General features: G+C 45.2%; 1 protein-coding gene across 1 annotated transcript in view; it reads right to left on the bottom strand.

The window, feature by feature from the left end:
• UNC13D (unc-13 homolog D) overlaps window positions 1-13,112 on the bottom strand; it is a 178,079-nt gene extending 164,967 nt beyond the window's left edge. The window contains exon 1 of the mRNA XM_040331480.1: window positions 12,698-13,112. Coding sequence (XP_040187414.1) covers window positions 12,698-12,754 — 57 coding nt within the window. The 5' untranslated portion in view covers window positions 12,755-13,112. The remainder of the gene's footprint in view (window positions 1-12,697) is intronic.
• Between the last annotated feature and the right edge of the window lie 9,498 nt (window positions 13,113-22,610).

The raw sequence follows: 22,610 nt of genomic DNA, 5'->3' as shown, positions 1-22,610 counted from the left end.
TTTAAAATCATGTCTAAATACATTTAGGCCAAAATGTATTCTGCTACAAGTCTTTGGTAAAAAAAAAAAAAAAAAATCCCAGTAGGTGTATATTGGTTTGCGTGAGTTATAGCGTCTACAAACTATGGTATGTGTGTATATATATATATATATATATATATATATACATACATACATATATATACACTGTATATATACATACTGGAAATGTTTTATTTATTTTTTTATACTAGTAAGGGCAGTGATCAGTGACTTATAGCAGGACGGTGAGCAATCTGTCACTAACTGACACTTTGTGGGAACTAGCTAACTGCCACTGCCACCTCCAGTGACACTAATACAGTAATCAGTGCTAATAATATACACTGACACTGTACTAATGACACTGGCTGGGAAGGGGTTAACATGTGGGGCAATCAAAGGGTTAAAGCGGAGTTCCAGGCAAAAATCTGTTTAAAACAAAAGATCACCCCACCCCCCTCGTTTTTTAGATTTCATTTTTTTTATTTTTTCACCTCTGCGGATTTAATTTTTTTGTGCTATAAACAATTTTGAGGGAAAAAAAACACTATATTTTAGTTTCTACTATAAAACATCCAATATAATAAAATAATGTCCAATCACAGCGGGTCGCCAGTGGCGCTTGTGCGCATCGTAAACCCAGAAGTGCAGAATCACGTACCTGTATGTGATTTTGCGCAGAGGAGCCGCCACCCCTCAGTATGTAGGTGGGGCGGTCGGCAAGAGGTTAAAGGGGTTGTAAAGGTACATGGTTTTTCACCTTAATGCATCCTATGCATTAAGGTGAAAAAACATCCGACGGTGCCGGCCCACCCCGAACCCCTGTTTTACTTACCTCACCCCTCGAAAGTCCCATGCGCGTCCTCGTGATCCTCTTCGGTTCCCAGCCTGGCCGTTGATTGGCTAGGCTGGACGGATTAATAGCAGCGCAGCCATTGGCTGGCGCTGCTGTCAATCACATCCGATGACGCGGCGTGCCAGGGGGCAGGGCCGAGTGATACAGTCGGCGGCTATGCCCACCGCTGTATCACGGGAGCGCGCCCGTAAAAGCTTTCCACCATGCGAGCTTGCATGAAGGTAGAAAGCTTTTGCGAGGAGGAGCCGAGACAGCCGCCGAGGGACCACAGAAGACAGGATTCGGGGCCACTCTGTGCAAAACGAGCTGCACAGTGGAGGTAAGTATAACATGTTTGTTATTTAAAAAAAATTTTTTTTTGCCTTTAGTGTTCCTTTAAGGGGAAAACTGGTTTAGAACACTGCCAATGATTATGCTAGAGGTTGATGCACGTTGCACAAGGAAATGGCCATATGTTTGCCACAAAACATACTGACAGCGTGTTACCCCTAATGCAGTCATATTGGCGATACCGAATCTGACAATATCCATACAAACAACCTGACATGTGGCCCCATACAGACAACCTGACATGTGGCCCCAAACAGACAACCTGACATGTGGCCCCATACAGACAACCTGACATGTGGCCCCATACAAACAACCTGACATGTGGCCCCATACAGACAATCTGACATGGGGCCCCATACAGACAACCTGACATGTGGCCCCATACAGACAACCTGACATGGGCCCCATACAGACAACCTGACATGGGGCCCCATACAGACAACCTGACATGGGGCCCCATACAGACAACCTGACATGGGGCCCCATACAGACAACCTGACATGGGGCCCCATACAGACAATCTGACATCTGGCCCCATACAGACAATCTGACATGGGACCCAATACAGACAATCTGACATTGGACCCAATACAGACAACCTGACATGGGACCCAATACAGACAACCTGACATGGGACCCAATACAGACAACCTGACATGGGGCCCCATACAGACAACCTGACATGGGGCCCCATACAGACAACCTGACATCTGGCCCCATACAGACAATCTGACATGGGACCCAATACAGACAATCTGACATGGGACCCAATACAGACAACCTGACATGTGGCCCAATACAGACAACCTGACATGTGGCCCCATACAGACAACCTGACATGTGGCCCCATACAGACAACCTGACATGGGCCCCATACAGACAACCTGACATGGGGCCCCATACAGACAACCTGACATGTGGCCCCATACAGACAACCTGACATGTGGCCCCATACAGACAACCTGACATGTGGCCCCATATAGACAACCTGACATGTGGCCCCCATACAGACAACCTGACATGTGGCCCCCATACAGACAACCTGACATGGGCCCCATACAAACAACCTGACATGGGCCCCATACAGACAACCTGACATGTGGCCCCATACAGACAACCTGACATGGGCCCCATATAGACAACCTGACATGTGGCCCCATACAGACAACCTGACATGGGGCCCCATACAGACAACCTGACATGGGGCCCCATACAGACAACATGACATGGGGCCCCATACAGCCAATGCCTCAGTTATGAATGAACACAGTGAGCACCAATACTCATTGTGTTCATTCAGGAGAGGAAGGGGCTGGTAAGAATTACATATTTACAAGATCCTTCCCTGACTCTCAATTTTGAAGGATCATGTTGTATGCTTGTATAATGGGGGGAACTCATGCGCAAAACCAAACTAACCAAGGACACCTAATCTGATAAAATATTAATAAATAAAAGCAGCAGCCACTACTAAAAAGTGCTCACGCACCAAAAGACATATGAATAATGGGGGGTGCAATGGCGCTTACCAATTAAAATAGCAAATAATTAATTAAAATATATCCAAAAACGCACAGCAACGTATAAGGTCAGGGTAACCAATGAATACGTGTTCCACTCCAATTTCCTTAATAATCCCTCATCCATCAACAGCCATGATGTAAGGCAAGGAAAATTGTGAAAATAATGAGATCCAAAAAAATGACTAGAACATCAAATTATAGTCATCCAAATAAAATTAAGTGACACAATAAATGCGTGATAAAGTCCAGTGAAAACAATATTATGTGATAAAGTCCAGTGCAATCAAACAATATGCAAATAATTAATAATGGTGAACAAAACTAAAAATATATGATAAAATCCGAATAAAAAAATAGGAATAAGAAAAAATATAGTAATATAAAAGTGTATAAAAGTGCACCTGAAATGTGCACGTAAAAATCAATATTGTTGTATGCTTGCAGCTTCCGGCAGGAAGGAGAGGGAAGTTGGCAGGACTGCAGGGGTAGGGGAGCACTCAAGGGAGGCCTGGGCAGCAGGGAGTAATGTATGGTGCACAGGGAGGGTGATCGGTGGGGGGGTGGGGAAACTACTGGAGCCAATGCTTTGTATGGCTCTCTCTGCAGCAGCTGAAAGCCACTGGGAGAGAGAGGAGAAGAAGCCAGCGTTCAGCTGCTGCAGAGAGAACCATACAGAGGATTGGTTCCAGTAATTGCTCCCCTGCCGTACCAATCACCCCCACTGCCCACATCCAATTCACCCTGCTGGCCCGGACCCTGTACAGGAGGACTGGTGGAAGCCCCTGGGTGACCTTAAAGTGGTATTAAACCCAAATTCAAAAATGTACTCTATTACAGCTTACCAATCATTAGATGTGGTGACACTATTCGTTTTCTCCTTCTGTTTACACCTGGTGATCTGGCCACCTCCTGTATTACACTCTACACTCTGGATGAAGGAGCACAGGGAACACCTTTGGACAGCAGCAGTGTCAGTCTGGGGGGAAGTGGAGTCCTAGATTTACTAGCAGATTTAGATACATTAACAAATTGAAGTCAAGCTCCAGATACCGTGTTTCCCCGAAAATAAGCCTGGGTCTTATGTTAATTTTGTCAGCCAAAAACATACTAGGGCTTATTTTTGGGGTAGGGCTTGTCATGCAATGTGCTATCTTCCCAGTGACAAAATGACAGAATCCCCTCCATCACAGGATCACATAATGCAAAAGGTTTGTGTTTCTGCAATGCAACAGTGCAAATACCTTCTTCCAAAGCCTGCCTGAGCTGTCTTCCACCATTCCGAGCACTGCAGAGGGAGGGGGCGAGATCCCCCGCTGACACCCGCTTCAATGGCCCGCCCGAGCCATTTTCCACCATTCCGAGCACTGCAGAGGGAGGGGGCGAGATCCCCCGCTGACACCCGCTTCAATGGCCCGCCCGAGCCATTTTCCACCATTCCGAGCACTGCAGAGGGAGGGGGCGAGATCCCCCGCTGACACCCGCTTCAATGGCCCGCCCGAGCCATCTTCCACGGCTATGATTAGTGCAGAGGGAGGGGGCCGAGATCCCCCGCTTACACCCAAGAGAAGAGGATATCAGTTAAGGCATGCTTGGCACTTCCATGGCCCACCCAAGTTGTCTTCCCCGCTCTGAGCAATGCAGGGAGGGGGGCGCCGCACTGAACTAGGGCTTATTTTTGGGGTAGGGCTTATATTGCAGCCCTCCTGGAAAATAACGCTAGGTCTTATTATCTGGGTAGGTTTAATTTTCAGGGAAACACAGTAATACACTTTTTTCCCCCTTTTGGGATAAAGATTTTACATAAATAAATAAAAGCTGATCATTGCAAGCACCCTGCTTGTGTTAAATGATTGGTCTTATCCCTGTAAATTGATACGTCTGCTCGAGAGCTTCTTCTTTTGAAATACAACAGACTTACTGGCTGGATCACCAGATAAAAATAGAAGAAAGAAAGCCTAAAGAAGAAAATGAATGCAGCCATCTCAGAATAGGTAAGCTGCAATCTAATAAATGTTGAATTTTTCAGGGTAATACCGCTTCAATTACACCCTTATGCAGTTTTTTTATTAAGACAGTTATCTTCTTGTATCTAAATTATGGGTCCCTCTTAGTTTTACAGCATAGATCATTAAGGCTGGCCATACACGGTTCGAATCTCGGCCGGTTCCTGATTCGAACCTGTTAATGGGCAGCCTGAATGTTTGATCAACTTGGGCACGACCAGCTTGCCGGATTCACTTGCAATTAGCGCTAGCGACTGTTATAGCTGCTAGCGATAATCACATTCTTCCCCCAGCGGGGGATGCAGGAAAGAAATTTGCACCGTGTATGGCCGGCCTAAGGCCCCATACACACGATAGAATCCATCCCGCTGAAAAATCCCAGCGAATGGGTTTCAGCGGATAGATCCTATGGTGTGTACACTCCAGCGGATCTGTTTCCGCGGATATTTCTCCCCTGGGATGGATTTCCAGCAGATAAATATTTGCTGACATGCTAAACAAATCTATCCGCTGGAATCCATCCCAATGGATGGATCCGCTGGTCTGTATAGACTCACCGGATCCATCCGTCCGAAGGGATCCCCGCATGCGTCGTAATGATTCGACGCATGCGTGGAATTCCTTATATGACAGCGTCATAATCGCGGCGACGGCGCGACACGTCATCGCCAGAGGATTTCGGCTCGGATTTCAATGCGATGGTGTGTACACTCCATCGCATGGAAATCCGCACAAATCCTCGAGAGGATTTATCCGCGGAAACGGTCCGCTGGACCGTATTCGCGGATAAATCCTCTCGTGTGTATGGGGCCTAATACAAACTCTATTTATGTTTAACACACAGGAGCTGAAGGGAAATTTGCATCACAGCCGTAGCAAATGAGAAGTGGACACAATACCATACTACATAGAAAATGGGGGAAGTAATAGAAGATGAAAAAAGAAAGAGGAAGATGAGACCAATAGAAAGTATCACATTCGTTTTTTCTTTACCCCCTTCAGCTTCGGAAGATTTACCCCCTTCATGACCAGGGCATTTTTAGCAATAAGGCACTGCATATTTTAACTGACAATTGCGCGGTCATGCAATGCTGTACCCAAATAAAATTGGAGTCCTTTTTTCCCCACAAATAGAGCTTTTTGGTGGTATTTGATCACCTCTGCGGTTTTTATTTTTTGCGCAATAAATAAAAAAAGAGCGACACTTTTGAAAAAAATATATATATTTTTACTTTCTGCTATAAAACACATCCAATAAGAAAAATAAAAAATAAATCTAGTTTCTTCATCAGTTTAGGCAAATCTGTATTCCGCAACATATTTTTGGTAAAAAAAAATCCCAATAAACGTTTATTGATTGATTTGCGCAAAAGTTATATCGTCCACAAACTATGGGATAGCTTTATGGAATTTTATAATTTTATGATTTATTACATTTTTTACTAGTAATGGTAGCGATCAGCAACCTATAGCGGGACTGCGACATTGCGGCGGACAAATCTGACCCTAAGTGACACTTTTCAGGGACCAGTGACCCCAATACAGTGATCAGTGCTAAAAAATATCCACTGACACTGTACTAATGACACTGGCTGGGAAGGGGTTAACATCAGGGGCGATCAAAGGGTTACATGTGTCCCTAGGAGTGATTACTATAACTGTGTGGGGGTGCTTGTACTGTGGGAAGGCAGAGATCGTGGGTCCTGATCAGTGGGACCTGCTGATTGGCTCCCGATGTGTCGCAGGCAGCGTGTGTGCGTGATATAGCAGAATGACGGCCAGGAATTGGTTTAGTTATCCTGACCGGGCATCATGTGATGTTCAGCAGGATAAGCCGCGATCGCGAGACCACAGGGGCGTGCAGCGCGGCGATCGCTGGTGTGGTGTGTCTCTTTGACACACGCATCTCCGATCTAGGTAAAGAGCCTCTGACATAGGCTCTTTACCATGTGATTAGCTGTGTCCAATCACGGCTTATCACAGTGTAAACAGGAGAAGCCATGTATTGGCTTTTTCTCCACTCGTGCTAACCGAAGCGAGTAGAGGAGAGCTGATCGGTGGATCTCCTGACAGGAGCCTACCAGGGATGGCAATCATTGCCCATTAGGGATGGCACTCCGTGCCCATCAGTGATGCCTGCCAGCACCTCTGATCAGTGCTACCTATCAGTGCCATCTATCAGTGCCGCTCATCAGTGCCCATCAGTGCTGCCTATACATGCCCTCCAGTGCCACCTATTAGTGCCCATTAGTGCTGCTTATCTGTGCCGCCTATGAGTGCTGTATATAAGTGCCACCTCATCAGTACTGCCTCATCAGTGCCTGTCAGTGCCACCTATGAGTGTCCATCAGTGCCCATTAGTGCTGCTTATCCGTGCCGCCTATCAGTGCTGTATATAAGTGCCACCTCATCAGTGCCAATCAGTACTGCCTCGTCAGTGCCACCTATGAGTGTCCATCAGTGCCCATTAGTGCTGCTTATCCGTGCTGCCTATCAGTGCTGTATATAAGTGCCACCTCATCAGTGCCAATCAGTACTGCCTCATCAGTGCAGCCTCATTAGTGAAGGAGAAAATGTACTGTACTTATTTACAAAGTTCTGTAACAGAAACAAAGAAACTTTTTTTTTCTTTCTTTTTTTATTTGTAGCTCAAAAAATAAAAACCGCAGGGGTGATCAAATACCACCAAAAGAAAGCTCTATATGTGGGAACAAAACTATAAAAATGTTGTTTGGGTACAGCGTCGCATGACCGCGCAATTGTCCTACAAAATGTGAGAGCGTTGAAAGCTGAAAATTGGTCTGGGCAGGAGGGTGTATAAGTGCCCTGTATTGAAGTACAGTGTATACATTATACTTACTGACACAGCTTTGTTGGGCAATCCAGTGCTGCATGTCAAGTGTCTTCACTGCTGCCTGTGACAATATGGTGACCACTATACTGACTTTAAGGGGAACCTCCACCCAGGACAAGTCGCTTCAGTATGTGCAATACAGGGATCTTCCTAAAGCTGGATTGTCACATTACACCGAGTGATGTAAGCCTATGCTTTTCTCACCAACATCAATGACAATGGAATAACTTTTGGGTGGAGTTTTAAAGCGGTATTAAAGAAAAAATGTATTATTAAAATAATTCTGACTTGGTTTGCGAGTGTTGTCTTGCAATATGAGCAGATATCAAGCTAATGGGGTGTGCAGTACCACATTTGGCCAGAGGTGAGGGGGCGCCGGTGACACTCGGAACGATTTGGAGCCGTTTGGAAATACTCAGTTCCCGAGTGTTTCTGAACCTTTCCGAGATCGGCCGAGCTGTCCCCAAGTATTTCTGAGGCTCTCCGGCACTCCCCACCTCTGGCCATAGAAGTCAATGTGGAATGAATTATCTTTGTTTCCATTGAGTTCTATGGGGAAATTCGCTTTGATACGCGAGTGCTTTGGATTACAAGCATTCTCCTGGAACGGATAATGCTCATAATCCGAGGTTCCTCTGTACTAACAAACTAAAACCAGACTCCATCTAATATGTTATAAGCAGTTACAGCAAACTGTTGTTGTTTTTTTTCTTTTGGGATAAAGGTTTTACATAAATAAGTAAAAGCTGATCATTGTAAGCACCCATGTCAGTGGTAAATGGATTGGCTCATCCCTCTAATTGCTATATCTGCAGGACAGCTTATTCTTTTAAAAAAACAACAGACACCAGGTGAAAAAAAGGGAAATAAAGCTTAAAAAAGAAAACCAATGCAGCCACCACCTCTAAGGCCTCATGCACATTGGATGTTATATATATAGTGTTATCTGTAGAAAGCTGTAGTAGTTGTGCAGCATTTTTTTTCAGCGTTTTTTTAGCTGTTGCGTTTTGGAGCAAAACTATACTCCCACAAAAGCTGAAGGTTCCAAAACGCTGATAAACACAAATTAGCCGCGTTTTCCAGCATTTTTAAGCCTTTATCAGAGTATTTTTATAGCTGAAAAACTTCTCTCAAACCCACTAGTTCTGAGCTTTTCTTCCAGCCAGAAAACGCTGATCACAGCCTGTGTGCACAGACACATAGGATAACAGGATGGGGGGTTTAATGACTGTATAATGCCCAGTGTGTATGAGGCCTAAGAATTGCTAAGGTGCTGTATAATATATGTTTGCTTTTGGGTTTAAAGAGGTTCTTCTGCCATATTTCAGCTTACTAGTCCCCATTGTGGTGGCTGTATTTGTTTTCTTTTTTTTTTTCAAAGTGTATTTTCTTTTATTTTCACCTGGTTACCCTGCAAATAACACAATTCCTGTCCCTGGGTGGTTCCATCATTCCTGCACTGTATCTATAGAGGGAGCCATTGCTCCCACTGCCACTATTTGTACCCCTATCACCAAAATTGGGGTATTATTCCTCCCACAGAAGAAGAATGACATTATTGATGGGGCACTATTCCTCCCACTGACACCAACAATGGAGCACTATTCCTCCCACTGACACCAACGATGGGGCACTATTCCTCCCACTAACACCAACAATGGGGCACTATTTCTCCCTCTGACACCAACAATGGGGCACTATTTCTCCCACTAACACCAACAATGGGGCACTATTTCTCCCACTAACACCAACAATGGGGCACTATTTCTCCCACTAACACCAACAATGTGGCACTATTCCTTCCACTAACACCAACAATGTGGCACTATTCCTTCCACTGACACCAACAATGGAGCACTATTCCTTCCACTGACACCAACAATGGAGCACTATTTCTCCCACTGACACTAACAATGGGGCCCTACTCCTCCAACTAATACCAAAGATGGGGCACTACTCCTTCTCCTCCTCACCACATGGTTTCTGCTTATTTTTTTTACTCCCACTCACCAGCAAGTCTGGGGTATTATCTACCCCCCTTGGCCACAGTCCAGACCCTCTAACGCAGGGGTAGCCAACCTCAGCCCTCCAGCTGAGGTGAAACTACAAGTCCCATGAGACATTGCAAAACCCTGACCATAACAGGCATGACTCCTAGAGACAGAGGCATGATGGGATTTGTAGTTTTGCCACAGCTGGAGTGCCGAGGTTGCCTACCACTGCTCTAACATCTGAAGGACAGTAAACTTGACATTTGTTTAGAAAGATGTTCTCCTGATATTGTGGGTTGTTTTTCAGGGTTAAGGCGTCAGCATACCGAGACTAGGGATGAGCCGAACACCCCCCGGTTCGCATCAGAGCATGCGAACAGGCAAAAAATGTGTTCGAACACACGAACACCGTTAAAGTCTATGGGACACGAACATGAAAAATCAAAAGTGCTAATTTTAAAGGTTAATATGCAAGTTATTGTCATAAAAAGTGTTTGGGGACCTGAGTCCTGCCCCAGGGGACATGTATCAATGCAAAAAAAGTAAAAAAAAAATGGCAGTTTTTTTGGGGAGCATTGATTTTAGTAATGCTTAAAGTGAAGCAATAAAAGTGAAATATTCCTTTAAATTTCGTACCTAGGGGGGGGGGGGGGGGGGGTGTATAGTATGCCTGTAAAGCAGCTATTCATGAATTGTCGGGTCCCAGCAATACAGAGAAAAGCCATTGAAAAAAAACGAACCAAAAAACAAAACTAACCAAAAAAAGCGTGGTGGTCCCCCCCAAATTCCATATCAGGCCCATCAGGTCTGGTATGGATATTAAAGGAAACCCTGCACCAAAATAAAAATAAAATGGCATGGGGGTCCTCCAAAAAGCCATACCAGACCCTTATGCGAGCACGCAACCTGGCAGGCTGCAGTAAAAGAGGGGGGGACTAGAGAGCGCCCCCCCTCCTGAACTATACCAGGCCACATGCCCTCAACATGGGGAGGATGTTGATGGGGAGGATGTTGATGGGGACAAGGGCCTCATCCCCACAACCCTTGCCCAGTGGTTGTGGTGGTCTGCGGGCGGGGGGCTTATTGAAATCTGGAAGCCCCCTTTAACAAAGGGGAACTCCAGATCCTGACCCCCCTATGTGAATTGGTAAAATTCCAGTGATGTAATCCCGTCTCTCGATGTCCAACGATGATCCATTCTCCAGCAACTCTGCAGTCTCCACTAATTATCCAGCAAGGAACGAAACCCAGGGGTTACCCAGTCACGTGGACGGGTGACCCCGCCCCCTCTTATGCGTCATGGGGGTTTCGTTCCTCGCTGGAGAATGAGTGGAGACTGCAGGGTCGCTGGAGAATGGATCATCGTTGGACATCGAGAGACGGGATTATATCGCTGGAATTTATTTATTTAATAATTTATTTTAAATAAAGGACTTGTCCAGCTGTGTCTGTGTGTTTTTTCCAATTTTTACACTTTCTTTGTGAAATGGTTGGGGTACAATGTACCCCGTTACCAATACACATAGCGGGGGCCGAGATCTGGGGGTCCCCTTTGTTAAAGAGGGCTTCCAGATTTCGATAATATTTTTTACTTTTTGCTATAATAAATATCCCCCAAAAACATATATAATTATTTTTTTTCCCCTCAGTTTAGGCCGATATGTATTCTTCTACCTATTTTTGGTAAAAAAAAATAGCAATAAGCGTTTATCGATTGGTTTGCGCAAAATTTATAGCGTTTACAAAATAGGGGATAGTTTTATTTATTTTTTTTTACTACTAATGGCGGCGATCAGTGATTTTTTTTCGTGACTGCGACATTATTGCGGACACTTCGGACAATTTTGACACATTTTGGATATGTTTTATGGCAAATATAGTTATTTTTTTCAAAATTGTCACTCTTTTTTTTGTTTATAATGCAAAAAAAATTATGAAAACGCAGTGGTGATCAAATACCACCAATAAAAGCTCAAAAAAAAAAAAAGGACATGAATTTTAGTAGTGCCGTATCGTAAAAAATGACCTGGTCAGGAAGGGGGTATATCTTCCAGAGGTCAAGTATTTAAGACCGCTCTTATTGACTAAAATGGGATTTCACATGTCACGTGACTTGGAGTCTCACAAATTTGATACCAAGTCGCAGCAGTGTGAACCGAGCCTAATGCTGCATACACATGGTCGGAATTTCCGACAACAAATGTTCGATGGGAGCTGGTTCTCGATGGATGGAAAATCCGACCTTGTGTATGCTCCATCGGACATTTGCTGTCGGAATTTTCGACAACAAATGTTAGAGAGCTGGTTCTCAATTCCGATCGTCTGTAGCCAATTCCGACGCACAAAAATCCTACGTATGCTCGGAATCAATTCGACGCATACTCGGAATCATTAAACCTCATTTTTCTCGGCTCGTCGTAGTGTTGTACGTCACTGCGTTCTTGACGTTCGGAATTTCCGACAACATTTGTGTGACCGTGTGTATGCAAGACAAGTTTGAGCCAACATCCGTCGGAATAAAATCCACGGTTATGTTGTCGGAATGTCAGATCGTGTGTACGCGGCATTAAGGTGGCCCTAGATCAGGGGTCTCCAAACTGCGGCTCGAGGGCCAGATGTGGCACTTTGCTGGCCTTTATCCGGCCCTTGGGGCACTATTCCTCTCACTGACACCAACAAGGGGGCACTATTTCTTCCACTGATACAATGATGGGATACTATTCCTCTTACTAATAAGGGGCACTACTCTTCCTCCTACTGACCACCAACCTTGAGGCCATATTTATTCTCACTGATGCTGGGCTCAGGAAATGTTCTGCCCTGCAGGCAGCAAACCGGCCCTCCTAAAGTCTGAAGGACAATCAACTGGCCCTTGGTTTGAAAAGTTTGGAGACCCCTGCCCTAGATGGATGGAAATTTTGATCCATGTGTGGCAAAGTGAAAAAATACGTTTTTGGTGGACCTACACTTTAAGTCTGACCACTGGTTGATTATAAAGGGACACACATGGTACAATTCTAAAGCATCGCTGTTGGTGAAAAGGTAGAACTGGAATCATTTTAGAGTTAAAAAGTAAGCAAAGAGGACAGAAAAATAAATAAATGAAATGGACTACATACCTCAAAGTCCTCATTACCCGGAGGTGGCATGTCACCTTTCTTCTCAGGAGGGTCCATAGTGTCTTAAGAATTGTCCTACAGGCCTGTCACTTTACAGATGCTTCCTTAGTACATTGCTGACTTCACTTTCCACCCTACTTTCCATTATCTTCATGACATTACTCATCACACCTCGGAATTTCTAGCCAATGGAAATATTTGCAGTGCTTCAGCTGGTTGACTTGTTCTGTGCTCACCAACTACTTGTACCTCAGAGATTACATACTAAAACAACAGCCAAATTACTGGCAGCTCACATGGTCCGCTCTCCTCCGATGTCTCTCATCTTTTACAGTTTCACAGAGGAAACCACAAATTTATCTGTTGTGAGGAAGTGAGCCAGTGTAGGAGGTGTCAGGGCCTGCTTTTAGATAGTGGGGGAAGGTCCCTTTAATGGCTTAACCCCTGATGGTCGACCCATGGGAATCCTATAGAAGCCACGGGCCATTTTATTATGTAAAAATTATTACGTTCTAAATATAACTTCAAGAATGAGACCGCAGAGGTTTAAAGCGGAACTCCGGGCAAAAATCTAACCACTTGCCAACTGTATAACTTGTATATACGGCGGCAAGGTGGCTCTGCTGCCCCAGATCACGTACCTAGTATGGGATCCGACCAGGGCTTTTTTTCTCAGACAATAGGTACAGGAACTCCCCCTTTCCAGGTCACCCCTTTTCCCCGCCCCTACCCACCTCCCAGTACTGCCCCTTTTAGACAATATAGACCCAAGTATCATTTTGTGGTGCTAAGTAATTTGTATAATATTTGGTTATGATATCAAGAAAAACTGTAAATGAGATACCCCAGCAGCCAGCAACAATATATCCACCTAACAGCAATGGACCACCCACAACTAAATTTCCCCCCAGTAACTATAGACTCCAGGCAGCATCAACAGATCTCTGCACAACCAGCATTAATAGACTCTCTGACTGCCATCAACAATAGACCCCTCTCCCAATAGTAGACCTCTTTCAGCAACAACTGACCCCCCCAGCAACAATAGGTCTCCCACCAGCAACAATAGACCTCCCCAACAACAATAGACCCCCCTGCAAAAATAGATCCCCCAGCAGTGAGCATCAATACCCTGCAGCACACCCCAGCACTCCTTGCCACTACATACAGTCAGTCCAGGAGATGCCGGAACTGCGTTTCCCCGCGTTCCCGCTGAAAAAAAGCCCTGGATCCGACACTTCTGGGTAGGGGGCGTGCATGCGTGCCGCTGGTGGCCCGCTCCCGCTGTGGTTATACACAGCAGGAGCTCATCCGCCGATACCCGAACTCGATGTCTGCCAGAACCCGCCAATCGTTGAGCAGAGAGACAGAAAGATGGTCTACCTATGTAAACAAGGCAGATCATTGTTCTGACTAGGGATGAGCCGAACATCCCACCCCCCGGTTCGGTTCGCACCAGAACTTGTGAACAGACAAAAAGGTTGTGCCAACATTCGAACACTGTTAAAGTCTATGGGACACGAATGTGAAAAATCAAAAGTGCTAGTTTTAAAGGCTTGTATGCAAGTTATTGTCATAAAAAGTGTTTGGGGACCCGGGTCCGGCCCAAGTGGACATGTATCAATGCAAAAATATGGTTTTTCAGTGATTTTTAAGATTTCTTAAAGTAAAACAATAAAAATGTAATATTCCTTTAAATATTGTGCCTAGGGGGTGTACTTAGTATGCCTGTAAAGTAGCAAATTGTTCCCATGTTTAGAAAATTACTGCAGCAAAATTACATTTCTAAAGGAAAAATGTTATTTAAAATTGCCGGATGCTGGTAAAATATATATAAAAAATGATTTAAAAAAAAAAACAGCGTGGGTGCCCCCCTGTCCATACCAGGCCCTTCGGGCTTGGAGGTCAGGATTAAGTAATGCACAGAGCAAAAAGCTCAGGAATAAGTAATGCAGGGTGCAGAGCTCAGGAGTAAGCGAAACACAGGGGGTTATTTACGAAAAGGCAAATCCATGTTGCACTACGAATGCAAACTACAAGTGCAAAGTGCACTTGGAAGTGCAGTTGCTGTAAATCTGAGGGGTAGATCTGAAATGGGGGGAGGCTCTGCTGATTTTATCATCCAATCATGTGCAAGCTAAAATGCTGTTTTTTTATTTTCCTTGCATGTCTCCCTCGGATCTACAGCGACTGCACTTCCAAGTGCAATTTGAAGTGCACTTTGCACTTGTAGTTTGCACTTGAAGTGCAAAGTGGATTTGCCTTTCGTAAGTAACACACAGAGTGAAGATCTCATGAGTAAGTAACACAGAGTGAAGGTCTCAGGAGTAATTAACACACAGAGTAAAGATCTCATGAGTAAGTAACACACAGAGTGAAGGTCTCAGGAGTAAGTAACACACAGAGTGAAGGTCTCATGAGTAAGTAACACACAGAGTGAAGGTCTCAGGAGTAAGTAACACACAGAGTGAAGATCTCAGGAGTAAGTAACACACAGAGTGAAGATCTCAGGAGTAAGTAACACACAGAGTGAAGATCTCAGGAGTAAGTAATGCACAGAGTGAGGAGCTCAGGAGTAAGTAATGCACAGAGTGAGGAGCTCAGGAGTAAGTAATGCACAGAGTGAGGAGCTCAGGAGTAAGTAATGCACAGAGTGAGGAGCTCAGGAGTAAGTAATGCACAGAGTGAGGAGCTCAGGAGTAAGTAATGCACAGAGTGAGGAGTTTAGGAGTAAGTAATGCACAGAGTGAGGAGCTCAGGAGTAAGTAATGCACAGAGTGAGGAGCTCAGGAGTAAGTAATGCACAGAGTGAGGAGTTTAGGAGTAAGTAATGCACAGAGTGAGGAGCTCAGGAGTAAGTAATGCACAGAGTGAGGAGCTCAGGAGTAAGTAATGCACAGAGTGGAGAGCTCAGGAGTAAGTAATGCACAGAGTGGAGAGCTCAGGAGTAAGTAATGCACAGAGTGAGGAGCTCAGGAGTAAGTAATGCACAGAGTGGAGAGCTCAGGAGTAAGTAATGCACAGAGTGAGGAGCTCAGGAGTAAGTAATGCACAGAGTGAGGAGCTCAGGAGTAAGTAATGCACAGAGTGAGGAGCTCAGGAGTAAGTAATGCACAGAGTGAAGAGCTCAGGAGTAAGTAATGCACAGAGTGAGGAGCTCAGGAGTAAGTAATGCACAGAGTGAGGAGCTCAGGAGTAAGTAATGCACAGAGTGGAGAGCTCAGGAGTAAGTAATGCACAGAGTGAGGAGCTCAGGAGTAAGTAATGCACAGAGTGAGGAGCTCAGGAGTAAGTAATGCACAGAGTGAAGAGCTCAGGAGTAAGTAATGCACAGGGGGTTATTTACAAAAGACAAATCCACTTTGCACTACAAGTGCGCTGCAAGTGTACTTGAAAGTGCACTTGTAAGTGCAGTTGCTGTAGATCACTGTAGATCTGAGGGGAAGCTCTGAAATAAGGCGAAGCTCTGCTGATTTTATCATTCAATGATGTGCAAGCAAAAATTCTGTTTTTTATTTTCCTTGCATGTCCCCCTCAGATCTACAGCGACTGCACTTGAAAGTGTACTTTCAGTGCACTTTCAAGTGCACTTGCAGTGCACTTGTAGTACAAAGTGGATTTGCCTTTGGTAAATAAACCCCACAGAGTATATGCACCGGCCGACAGATCGGACACTTTTGACACTTAATTTATACAGCGACCAGAGCTATAAATTGCCACGATTAGTGTATAAATGTCACTGGCCGAGAAGGAATTAACACTAGGGGGTGATCAAGGGGTTAAATGTGTGTCCTAGGGAGTGATTCTAACTGTCGGGGGTTGGGACTGCCTGAAGGAAGAACCTGATCGTCTATACAAATCCAAAAAAATAGATAAAAAATAAATAGTTTTGTCTTTTATTCCCTCCCCAGTACAATGTATTCACCTTTTCTGCATTCCCCACTTCCCTATTTTGCTGCCTGGATTGAAGAAAACATCCTGTACTTCTGGGTATGGAGGAGCGTGTGACCATAGACTTGCACTGTGAGAAGGAGCAGTAAACCTGAGTAACACCACAAAGTAGAATCAGGAATGAAACATTATTGCTGTATATATATAAATAGTTACAAACTATACAAAGAAACAATTTCAGACATTTAAAACAATTAAGCCTCGTACACGCGGCCAGTTTTCCCGACGGGAAAACTGCGAGGAGAGCCTTTGACTGGGAATCCCGGCCGTGTGTATGCTCCTCGCAGATTTTCCGACGATAAAACTGCCCAAAAACCACCGGACAAAAAAAGAGAACTAGCTCTCTTTTTTCCCGTCGGGAAAACTGGCGGACTTTTGCCTGGCGATATTTGGCAGTTTCCCTAAGGGAAACGGCTGGGATTCCCGACCAAAAAATTGCAGTTTTCCTGACGGGAAAACCGTCCGTGTGTAGGAGGAAAGACTGACCGAGCAAGTTCTCGGCTTTCCCCTCGGGATTTCCGACGAGAACTTTTCCCGTCGGAAATCCTGCATGTGTGTACGGGGCATAACAAACATTGTTAACCACACCGGCCGACCTGGTGCATATATGCAGCCTCTCAGTGGGTGGGCTTTAATGCAGGGCGGCCATGCAGCCCTAGATAAACATTTTACTGTGCTGGAAACGTGCTGCCTGTTCATTCCCAGTAAAATAACAAGTGGGTACCGGAAAGCTCCCGATGCATCCCTACGATGGGGAGCTTTCCGATCATGTGACTGACAATCACACCGGTCACATGATTAAAATGCCCACCCCCAATCCAGTTAAAGGGATGGGAAGGGGTAAACATCAAGTTGTCAACTCTTTGCACGTGTTTTGTAATGATAGCAGCCTTGCTCTGGCCATATCTTGATCTAGAGCAGAGGTCACCAAACATTTCAGTACAAGGGCAGCATTGTGTATTTGCAGACCAAAAAACATGTTTTAGATCTAGGAGTGCCCATAAGTGTGCCCTCCTTACATTCAGTAGTGTCCCGCAGAGTCCCTCCTTATACCCACATGTGCCCAGCAGAGTCTCCCCTTATATCCACATGTGCCCAGCAGAGTCCCTCCTTATATCCACATGTGCCCAGCAGAGTCCCTCCTTATACCTACATGTGCCCAGCAAAGTCCCCCCTTATACCCACATGTGCCCAGAAGAGTCCCCCTTATACTCACATGTGCCCAGCAGAGTCCCCCCTTATACCCACATGTGCCCAGCAGAGTCCCTCCTTTATACCCACATGTGCCCAGCAGAGTCCCCCCTTATACCCACATGTGCCCAGCAGAGTCCCCCCTTATACCCACATGTGCCCAGCAGAGTCCCCCCTTATACCCACATGTGCCCAGCAGAATCCCTCCCTATATCCACATGTGCCGAGCAGAGTCCCCCTTATAGCCACATGTGCCCAGCAGAGTCTCCCCTTATACCATAGAGGTGGATGATGTAATGGATGTGACTGTGGGGTGGTAAAGTGAGATTTTAGCAAGTTCCTTTTTCAAACAGGCATGCAGGAGGCAATCACCTGCTAAATATGAGCCAGCCCCCACAGACAGCGCAGTCCACCACACATCACAAGTCAGCAGCCAGGCCCATGTGAAAAAAATTCTAAAAATAGGAGGGTAATGAAATAAATGGTGTAGACACTGCAGATGGCGAAAAGAAAAACACTCCCTGCAATAAAGATTGCGCTAACTGAAAAAGATGAAGTAGAATTGTATTGCAAAACTGAAAGTTCAGCTCTATCATCTGAAAACAAGAACACGTCATTCCTAACACTGATAACTTGAATGATCTTATGTTTTATGATGACCGTATTTAACTTTAAAGTGTATTGGCTTTTGCAGCCAAATTGGGATAACACTATATTGTCAAAAGTATTGAGACACCTGCCTTTACATGAACTTTAATGGCATCCCAGTCTAATGCCCTGTTTTCCCATCGGAATAAACTCTGAGGGCCAGATTCTCGTAGTTTGGCGTAACTTTGTGCGGGCGTAACGTAACCTATTTACGTTACGCCTCCGCAACTTAGACGGGCAAGTGCTAAAGCACTTCTCTGTAAGTTGCGGCGGCGTAGCGTAAATAGGCCGGCGTAAGCCCGCCTAACTCAAATTTGGAACAGGGTGGCGTGTTTTATGTAAATGTTCTGTGACCCGACGTGATTGACGTTTTTCACGAACGGCGGAAGTGCCGTCCGTGGAAATCTCCCAGTGTGCATTGCTCCTAATACGCCGCAAGGACGTATTGGTTTTGACGTGAACGTAAATTACATCCAGCCCCATTCACGGACGAGTTACGCAAACGACGTAAAATTTTAAAATTCCGTTGTGGGAACGACAGCCATACTTAACATTGGTACGCCGCACTTACGCCACCATATAGCAGGGGTAACTTTACGCCCGGAAAAGCCTAACGTAAACGGCGTATCTGTACTGCGTCGGCCGGGCGTACGTTAGTGAATTCGCATATCTAGCTGATTTACATATTTTGACGCGTAAATCAGCGTACACGCCCCTAGCGGCCAGCGTAAATATGCAGTTACGATCCGACGGTCGGATCTAATAGAAATCTATGCGTAACTGATTCTATGAATCAGGCGCATAGATACGACCGGCCAGACTCAGAGATACGACGGCGTATCTGGAGATACGCCGTCGTATCTCTTTTGAGAATCTGGCCCTGACTGTTTTTCTGTCAGAGTTCCGGCGGAATTCCGTTCAAGCTGTCTTGCGCATACAGTCACACCAAATTCTGACCGTCAAGAACGCAGTGACGTACAACACTACGCCGAGCTGAGAAAAATTAAGTTCAATGCTTCCGAGCATGCGTCAATTTGATTCTGAGCATGCGTGGCTTTTAGTCCATCGGAAAAATTGAGAACATCCAATTCCGTCTGAATTTCCGACGGAAAAAGTCAGATGGGGCATACACACGGACGGAATATCCCATGAAAAGCTTCCGTCTGACTTTTTCCGTCTGAAATTCCGCTCTTGTGTACAAGGCTTTAAGCTTCGCACACATGAAAAATCAGAAGGGGACGTTGCTAGGACATTGTTTAGTGAGGCCTAGTCATTACTGCTCACCTTTTCCATCACAGGAGCTAGCTCTCAAAGGCCCCGTACACACGGCCGAGGAACTCGACGTGCCAAGCACGTCGAGTTCCTCGTCGAGTTCTGGGATGAAGCCGCCGAGGAGCTCGGCGGGCCGCCTTCTCCCATAGAACAACGAGAAAATAGAGAACATGTTCTCTATTTTCTCGACGAGCTCCTCGGCGGCTCCATCGAGCCAAAAGTGTACAGACGACAGAGTTTCTCGGCAGAATCCGGGTTTTGACCGAGTTTCTCAGTGAATTCTGCCGAGAAACTCTGTCGTGTGTACGAGGCCAAACGCTTAGATCTCTGCATCAGAAGAGAGAGCATGTGAGGGGGTTTGAATCAGAGATGGTGATGGTGGAGGTAAGCAATAAGGATTAGGTCTCACTTTGCATTTTCCTAGCATTGTCCTGGGCAGCGGCTGTGCGTCCATAAGGGGCACATGGGTGCTGCCCCCTCTCTACTGCACTGCTCTATCATCATAAAACGATTCATGCATTGCATTAAAGGGTCACTAAAGGAATTATTTTTTTCAGCTAAATAGCTTCCTTTACCTTGCTGCAGTCCTGGTTTCATGTCCTCATTGTTCGTTTTTGCTTTGATGTTGCTGTAAATCCTCTCTGTTTTGGACACTTCCTGGTTGCCTGTTTCCTGATAACCACAGTACTGGGAGATTTCTCACGGTGGTCACTAATCAAGAAGGTGTGTGTAAAACGAAACTGGATTGGTGCTGAGGAGTTTTAGACAAAGTATCACTGCTCTCTATTGGCTGACTGCCCTCTAGTGGCTCTCTGTACATCAGAGAACCAGCAAACAACAGCAAAAACGAAACTACACTGCAGGCACATTATATGATTGTTTTTTTATCTATTTTTAATCATTTTTAAAAGGAATCAGTTAACTATTATGTCTCTATGCCCTGTAAACAGTCATTTCAGCTAAAAAAATTTTTTCCTTTAGTGACCCTTTAATCTATCTATGGTCATCGCTGACACCCCCTAGTCAGGTGTCCGGCCCCTTTTCGGGCACAGGGCACCTGAATTACAGCGGTGGGGTATTTTTTGGAAGCACCTGATTAGAGCCTTATGCCGTGTACACACAATCATTTTTCGGCATGAAAATAACGACGTTTTTCGGCATGTAGAAAAAACGAAGTTTTTCCAACTTCATCATTAAACGACGTTGCCCACACACCATCGTTTTTAAGAAATGCTCTAGCAAAGCGCGGTGACGTACAACACGTTCGACAGCACTATAAAGGGGAAGTTCCATGCGGATGACGCCACCCTTTCGGCTGCTTTAGCTGATTCCGTGTTAGTAAAAGACGATTTGCGCTTTTCTGTCTGTTACAGCGTGATGAATGTGCTTACTCCATTATGAACGGTAGTTTTACCAGAATGAGCGCTCCCATCTCATAACTTGCTTCTGAGCATGCACAGGTTTTTAACGTTGTTTTAGCCCACACACGATCATTTTTACAACCCGAAAACGACATAGTTTAAAATGTTGTTAAAAAATGCAGCATGTTCGGAAAAAAAAATTGTCGTTTTTCAGAACCCGAAAAAATGATGTGAAGCCCATACACGATCATTTTAAATGTTTTTTTCATGCCGAAAAATGATCTAGTGTATGCGGCATTAGGCTCTAATAGGCACCCAAAAAGTTGAACAGCGGGTGCCATGCTGGGTGTTTGCTGTTCACTCAGCATGGCACCCGCTTTGCTAACACTGAACTGCCTCTCAGCCAATCAGATTCGCGCTTTTCTGTCTGTTACAGCGTGATGAATGTGCTTACTCCATTACGAATGCTAGTTTTACCAGAATGAGCACTCCTGTCTCATAACTTGCTTCTGAGCATGCGCGGATTTTTCACATCGTTAAAGCCCACACACGATAATTTTTTACAACCCGAAAAACGACAACGTTTAAAACGTCGTGAAAAAATAGAGCATGTTCGAAAAAAAAAGTTGGCCTGTTTTTCAGAACCCGAAAAATGCTCCGAAGCCCACACACGATCGTTTTAAATTACATTTTTAAAAAACTTTGTTTTTTACAACCCGAACAATTATCGTGTGTACGCGGCATAACTGTTTCCAAATATATTTAATCACTTCCATACAGGGCACTTATACACCTTCCCGCCCAGACCAATTTTTAGCTTTCAGCGCTGTTGCACTTTAAATGACAATTGCGCGGTGATGCCACACTGTACCCAAACTAAATTTTTATCATTTTGTACCCACAAATAGAGCTTTCTTTTGGTGGTATTAGATCACCTCTGGGATATTTATTTTCTGCAAAAAAAATAAAAAAATTACCGAAAATTTAGAAAAAAAAAAAGTTTTTTTTGTTTCTGTTATAAAACATTGTAAATAAGTACGTTTTCTCCTTCACTGATGGGCACTGATGGTACTGCACTGACGGGCACTGATAAGGCGGCACTGATGGGCACCGATGAGGTGGCACTGATGTGGTGGCATTGATGGGCACTAATATGCGGCACTGATGGGCGGCACGGATGGGCACTGATAGGCGGCATGGGTGGGCTTGGATAGGCGGCACGGATAGGCACGAATAGGTGGTACAGATAGGCGGCACGGATGGGCATGGATAGGCGGCACGGACGGGCACGGATAGGCGGCACAGATGGGCACTGATAGGCGGCATGGATGGGCACTGATAGGCGGCATGGATGGGCACTGATAGGTGGCACGGATGGGCATAGATGGGCACTATTGTATGTGTTGTACTAATGGATGCCAATCAGTGCCAAACAATGCCTGCCAATCAGTGATGCCCATTGTGGGCACTAATTGGCATCCATTGTGGCA

Source organism: Rana temporaria, chromosome 12, assembly GCF_905171775.1.
Source record: "Rana temporaria chromosome 12, aRanTem1.1, whole genome shotgun sequence".
Classification (NCBI taxonomy): domain Eukaryota; kingdom Metazoa; phylum Chordata; class Amphibia; order Anura; family Ranidae; genus Rana; species Rana temporaria.
Note: the sequence above shows the minus strand (reverse complement) of the source record. Positions and strands in the feature narration are given on the sequence as shown.